This window comes from Triticum aestivum, chromosome 7B (genome assembly GCF_018294505.1).
Source record: "Triticum aestivum cultivar Chinese Spring chromosome 7B, IWGSC CS RefSeq v2.1, whole genome shotgun sequence".
NCBI classification, from domain to species: domain Eukaryota; kingdom Viridiplantae; phylum Streptophyta; class Magnoliopsida; order Poales; family Poaceae; genus Triticum; species Triticum aestivum.
Window position 1 is genome coordinate 549,580,724 of NC_057813.1, and position 6,172 is coordinate 549,586,895.

Consider the following 6,172-nt stretch of genomic DNA (forward strand, 5'->3'; position numbering starts at 1 on the left):
CCCACCGGGCGCGAACTTGTGCCGGCGAGCGGCCACCGCAGCCCCAGGGGGGAGCACGCCGGAACCGGGCGAGGCGGGGGAGAAGGGGCCTCAGAATCCAAGCCGGAACCATCCGAGTTGAGAGCCCAGAACTTATTAGCCCGGAGAGGGGCGATGAGGACAGAGCGAGGAGGAGAGGCCAGAGAGCAGGGGGGCTGCGCGCGACGCCGGAGCGGAGCCCGGAGGCATGCGTGGGGGGGGGGGAGGAGGAGGAAGCACAAGGCGGGGGCACCGCCGGGACTGCGCCACACACCGGAGACGCCGCTAGGGGGAGAGGGAAGAGGGTGGAGAGGAGAGCCATCCTCTCGACCAGTTCGCATCCTTTTTATTATATGTGATTGTCCTATTTATGTTATAGTTTAGTTTTTCTTCTCATTTTTATTTTCATTTCCCATGCCTACAACACCTTATTTGGGATGAAATGTTGGGGAGGTGTTGTATCCCATGTACTGTATGAGATGGAGCTTTTTTTTTTGAGAGAGATAATACGAGAAAGCAACATGGAATCAAAGTAGCAAAGGTGATCCTAAAATAACCAGTGGACAGCAATCCGGTTTAGCTGGCAACCACAACCTGAAAATAGCAAATGAGCATGCATGCCATGAGCATAGCGAATAATCAAACCGAACACCTGTCGCCCCTGAACAGATGTGTATATAAGGTTGGGCTCTGAAGCTCCTGGCCTGAAAAGGATCAAGGATCGTGGAGGATTCCACAGCCAAAATGGCGTTCAGGAACGTTGCGATGAGAGTCTTGTTGCTCCTGGCGGTGGTGAGCGCGGCATATGCTGCCAAAGGCAAGGCGGAGAAGAAGGAGAGCGCAGATGGTCCGGCGGCGTCCGGTCCGGCGGCGTCCGGTGAGGGCGGGGAGTACGACATCACCAAGCTCGGCGCCAAGCCCGACGGCACAACAGACTGCACCGAGGTACGTAGGTGCTGAAGGAGAGAGAATATAAGAATGATGATGGATCGATGGATCATGTGGTGGATTGCATTGCAATTGCATGCAGGCGGTGGAGGAGGCATGGGCCTCGGCATGCGGTAGCACCGGGAACCCGACCATCATCATCCCCAAGGGTGATTTCCTGACTGGAGCTCTGAATTTCACGGGGCCGTGCAAGGGCGACGGACTCAACATCAAGCTGGAAGGCAACCTACTAGCTTCCAACGACCTGGCCAAGTTCAAGTCTAACTGGATCGAGATCATGCGCGTGAAGAAGCTCTCAATCACCGGCAAAGGCAACATCGACGGTCAGGGCAAGGCCGTCTGGACCAAAAACAGCTGCCAAAAGAACTACAACTGCAAGATATTGCCAAACGTACGTACGCGTGCATAACATTATACAGTAATAATTAATTGTAGGTATGAGTATTCGTGCGCGCATTCTGCTTAGTATCAATGCAAGGAAATGCTATTCGTATGTACGTAAATGTGCATGCATACATGTACCATGCAGTCGTTGGTGCTGGACTTCTGCGACGACGCGCTCATCGAAGGCATCTCTATCATCAATTCCAAGTTCTTCCACATGAACATCTTCCAGTGCAAGGGCGTGACCGTCAAGGACGTGAAGGTGAACGCGCCCGGGGACAGCCCCAACACCGACGGCATCCACATGGGCGACTCGTCCAATGTCAGCATCATCGACACCACCATCGGCGTTGGCGACGACTGCATCTCCATTGGCCCCGGCTCCACACAAGTCAACATCAGCGGTGTGACCTGTGGCCCAGGCCATGGTATCAGCATTGGCAGCCTCGGGAGGTACAAGGACGAGAAGGACGTGACCGACATCACCGTCAAGAACTGCGTGCTCAAGGGCTCCACCAATGGCCTCCGCATCAAGTCGTACGAGGACGCCATGTCACCCCTCGTAGCATCCAAGATCCACTACGAGAACATCGAGATGGACGACTCGGGCTACCCGATCATCATCGACCAGAAGTACTGCCCCAACAAACTTTGCACCTCTAAGGGCGACGCCGACAGGGTCACCGTCAAGGACGTTACCTTCAAAAACATCACCGGCACCTCCGCCACCCCCGAGGCCGTCAGCCTGCTCTGCTCCGAAAAGAAGCCCTGCGAAGGCGTCACAATGTCCGACGTCAAGATCGAGTACTCCGGCAAGAACAACAAGACCATGACTGTCTGCACCCACGTCAAGGTCACCGCCACGGGAGTCGACAAGGCCAACACATGCGACGCCTGAACCATTATACCACCCTGCCCGACATGATTTCTTTTCTCGGTATTTCCATTTTCGAATCCACCTAGTGTACTAGTCCTCTCTGTTCTTTTCTTCTTTTTGCGATCTCGGTCATTTCTCTGTCAAGACTCGAGAGAAGATACAGAGCAAAGCCAGGAGATCGTCATTTAGTTTACTTCATGGATTGATCACTTACCTTTATGTAGCTAACACAAATATATGTATGTGCCAGCTCAGAGCCACTTGATCCATGTAGTTTTGACGATTTTGGCTTTTATTTGTCTTGTTGATACTCGTGCCGGCTGGTAAACCCTGCCAGAATGAAGACATTTTATTTATTTATTTTTTGATCTTGTGATTTATTGGGTACTGGTTTTCACATGTTACCACTCTTTATCCTTTACTTGCAGATTCACTAGTCAAAAGTGGTCTACTCAAATACAGCAGTATGGCCTCATCCACCTTCTCATTACCTTTGAGATTTTCAGAAATAGGCATGAATTGAGTGGAGAGAGTGGCATGAAAATTTGTAGACTCCCCTTATGAGATAGGGAATTCTATTTTGATGCTCCTCCTTCCTTAGTTCTTGCCCCGCTCATCTAACATCGCTCACTTTTGCCCTCCTCTACTCACCTCCACCTCACAAAAGACCAATCGATGCATTGCCGTCGGGTCAAATCCATTGACCGTTACCTCGCCCGGTACCGATGCATGGGAGCGACTTGTACGACCACATGCATTCACATGATAGGTTGTTTCCTGCACAGTCGCGTGGGACCCACCACTACGACGCATGCATTATTGATTTCGTGTCACCGGCCGTTTTCTACACAGTTTGTGACTGACATGTGGGACCCACCGTTATGCAAAATTGAATTAGTGTCGCCTGTTGTTTCCACATAGCGACTTCTCGCGTTTTCGTACACATGTAGTCGAATCGCCGTCGCCCATTAATGGTGGGTTAACGCCACAACCCACCCCCTGCCATATATGCAGCCACCCATCCCATTTCGCCGCTTGCCTCCACAACCTTATTTGCCGCCACCACTGCAAGACAAACCCTAGCCCTCCTATCCCACCTCCTCTTCTGCACCCATGGCACGACTGCGCAACATCACAGTCCATGAAGCCGAGATGCTCGCCAGTTGCAACATCCCGACGCCGCCGGACACGCGTCTACAAATGGGATGGATTGTGAGTCAGGGGTCTTCAGGTGGCGCTTGTCCCTGTCGCCGGTTCGATTGCCTTTGCACACGCCATTTGCCGGTTTCGTGCAGGTCGGACGCCGGAGGAGAGGGTGCATCCGAACTTCTAGCCAAACGACCATTATGGGCGCAAATCCTCGCCTAGGACCACACCGCTCGGATCCAGCAGTTCGACGGCCCCAACCCGGTACCTTGTAGAAACATCGTCGGGCGATGTGCATTATGGGATGATCTTAGCCTTGAGAACGTCATTGTCGCGTGCCGCTCCTAGGTTGACAAAGAAGATAAGTTTCGAATTTCGGAATAGGGCCGCGCAGAAGTTTTCGTGTTATTCAAACAAATTATGATTTGTATGACTTTTGTATGCTAAAATTGGATTGTATTTCGAGTTGTTTGCATGCACTTTGTCGTGGTGATCTCACGGCAGATCCCATAGAATGGCTAAAGATAGGGACAGACACAAGGGCACCGGTGGGTGAGGGAGTCTTGGACTAAGGGGTCCTCGGGCGTCCGGGCTATGTGATATGGGCCGAACTGATGGGCCATGAACATACGAGATGGAAGAACCTTCCCCGTGTCCCGATGGGACTCTCCTTTGCGTGGATGGCAAGCTTGGCATTCGGATCATGTACCTTCCTTTCTCTGTAACCGACTCTGTACAACCCTAGATCCCTCTGGTATCTATATAAACCGGAGGGTTTAGTCCGTAAAGAGGATCACAATCATACAGGCTAGACATCTAGGGTTTAGCCATTACGATCTCGAGGTAGATCAACTATTGTAACCCCTATACACATCAAAGTCAATCAAGCAGGTAGGGTATTACCTCCATTAAGAGGGCCCGAACCTGGGTAAACATCGTGTCCCCTGCCTCCTTGTTACCTTCGATCCTTAGACGCACAGTTTGGGACCCCCTACCAGAGATCTGCTGGTTTTGATAACGACATTGGTGCTTTCATTGAAAGTTCCACTGTGTCGTCACCAGAAGGATCGATGGCTCCATCAACTATCCACGACAACAACGCCTTGAGGGAGACTTTTCTCCCCGGCCAAATCTTCGTATTCGGCGGCTTCGCACTACATGCCAATTCGATTGGCCATCTGGAGCACATCGATAGCTACGCCCCTGGTCATCAGATCAGTTTTGGAAACCTAAACTACGTCGCTGATATCTGAGGAGACTTGATCTTCCAAGGGTTCGCGGTGCAATCGCAGCTCCGGCCTTAGATCCGGAACTCGTCGCCGAGTCCGAAGACGGGAGTTTAGAGCCCGCCGGACTCTCCGCAGCCATAGTGCTCAACACCGGAGATACGAAGGGATCGTGCCACTGGTCAGCCCGGAGTCACTCCAAACTCCCTCTATCCTCATCGAGCTGGAATTGCCTCCGTACACCAGCTCCGAACTCTCGAGGTCTGTATTATACGAGCTTGGCCGGGGAACTCCTGTCCCGTCCCGCTCCACAGACTCTCGCTTCCCTTTCCAAACCTCGCCCTTAAATGAGGCCCTAGGCTTAATGCGGTCTCTCGCCATTACAGAAGGATCACTGCCGAACTACGCCCAGCCCACACTAGGGGCTGAGAGCGGGGAATTTTACGTCCCACCCACCACACACTTCACAACCACTGTTGAGGACTTAACCGACATGCTTGATTATGCTTCCGAAGACATCGACGGCATGGACGACGATACCGGAGAAGAGCAAAGCCAGAACCCGCCGTTTACCTGACGCTGGATGGCCACTTCTTCGTACGACATATACATGGTGGACACACCCAAAGAGAATAACGACGACAACGGGAAGAGTCTAGAGGATGAACCTGCTGAAGCACCTACGAAGCATCGATGTCAGCAGCGCCGATCAAAATCACGCCGTGAAAAAGACAACAATACCGGCAACGGAGACAATAATACCCCGGATAACACCGAAGACCAAGAAGCCCAGGTCAAGCCATCATCCGAACAGAATGACTGGGAAGAGGGGCAAGTCAACCCTGATGATCCTATCGGGGACGAGGGCTTGGAAGATAGTAACTACCTACCGACCTTCGAAGAGGATAAGAGCCTGGGTGACGAAGACTTCATCGTACCAGAGGACCCCCTCAAACAAGAGCGCATTAAGCGCCAGCTAATAGCCACAACAAGAAACCTGAAAAAGTAGCGGAAACAACTTCAAGCCGATCAGGATTTACTCAATGACAGATGGACTAATGTCCTGGCAGCCGTGGGGTACGGTCTCGAGCACCCAACTAAGAGCTACCCAAAGTGCCGGTTGCTCTCCCAATTCAACGATGAGTTCCCAGAGCCTATACCGACAGCGTGTAACATGACTAACGGACCTGACCAACCACCTCGTGGTCGGGACAGAGCGGCAAAGCAAGCCGAACACTAACCTGCGCCACCTCGCCCTAAAGGCAGAGAAGCAGCGGCCGCAGGACACACGCATGACCTGCGACAGGACCTGGACAATAGAGCCGGTCATACTAGATCAATTTATGGATCATGAGGGCGTGCACCAGCACGAGAATACAACCATCAGGCCTGGCGCAATAAACACATCCTCACACGAGCCAAAAACTGCATACGGACTCCATCCAAATTGCGTCATGATGTTACCCGATACAGAGGAGCCGCACCCTCTATGCTACACCGATGAGGTAATGGAGCACCAGTTCCCAAAAGGGTATAAACCCGTGAACATTGAATCAAACGATGGCACCAGAGA

The 6,172-nt window shown here is 52.3% G+C and overlaps 1 protein-coding gene across 1 annotated transcript; it reads left to right on the forward strand.

Moving 5' to 3' along the window:
* The first annotated feature begins 700 nt into the window (after positions 1 to 700).
* LOC123160021 (exopolygalacturonase) lies at positions 701 to 2,587 on the forward strand. Its single transcript, XM_044577841.1, has 3 exons — positions 701 to 963; positions 1,049 to 1,357; positions 1,496 to 2,587. The coding sequence occupies exons 1-3, from the start codon at positions 763 to 765 to the stop codon at positions 2,246 to 2,248; spliced, it is 1,263 nt and encodes a 420-aa protein (XP_044433776.1). The 5' UTR covers positions 701 to 762; the 3' UTR covers positions 2,249 to 2,587.
* Positions 2,588 to 6,172: the final 3,585 nt, after the last annotated feature.

What these genes read in the sequence shown, in the direction of transcription:
- LOC123160021 (XM_044577841.1), top strand. Translation starts at nt 763, where the DNA reads ATGGCGTTCAGGAACGTTGCGATGAGAGTCTTGTTGCTCCTGGCGGTG. An exon ending in GCACAACAGACTGCACCGAG is followed by an intron (nt 964 to 1,048) that starts GTACGTAGGTGC and finishes AATTGCATGCAG; the next exon opens with GCGGTGGAGGAGGCATGGGC. An exon ending in ACTGCAAGATATTGCCAAAC is followed by an intron (nt 1,358 to 1,495) that starts GTACGTACGCGT and finishes TGTACCATGCAG; the next exon opens with TCGTTGGTGCTGGACTTCTG.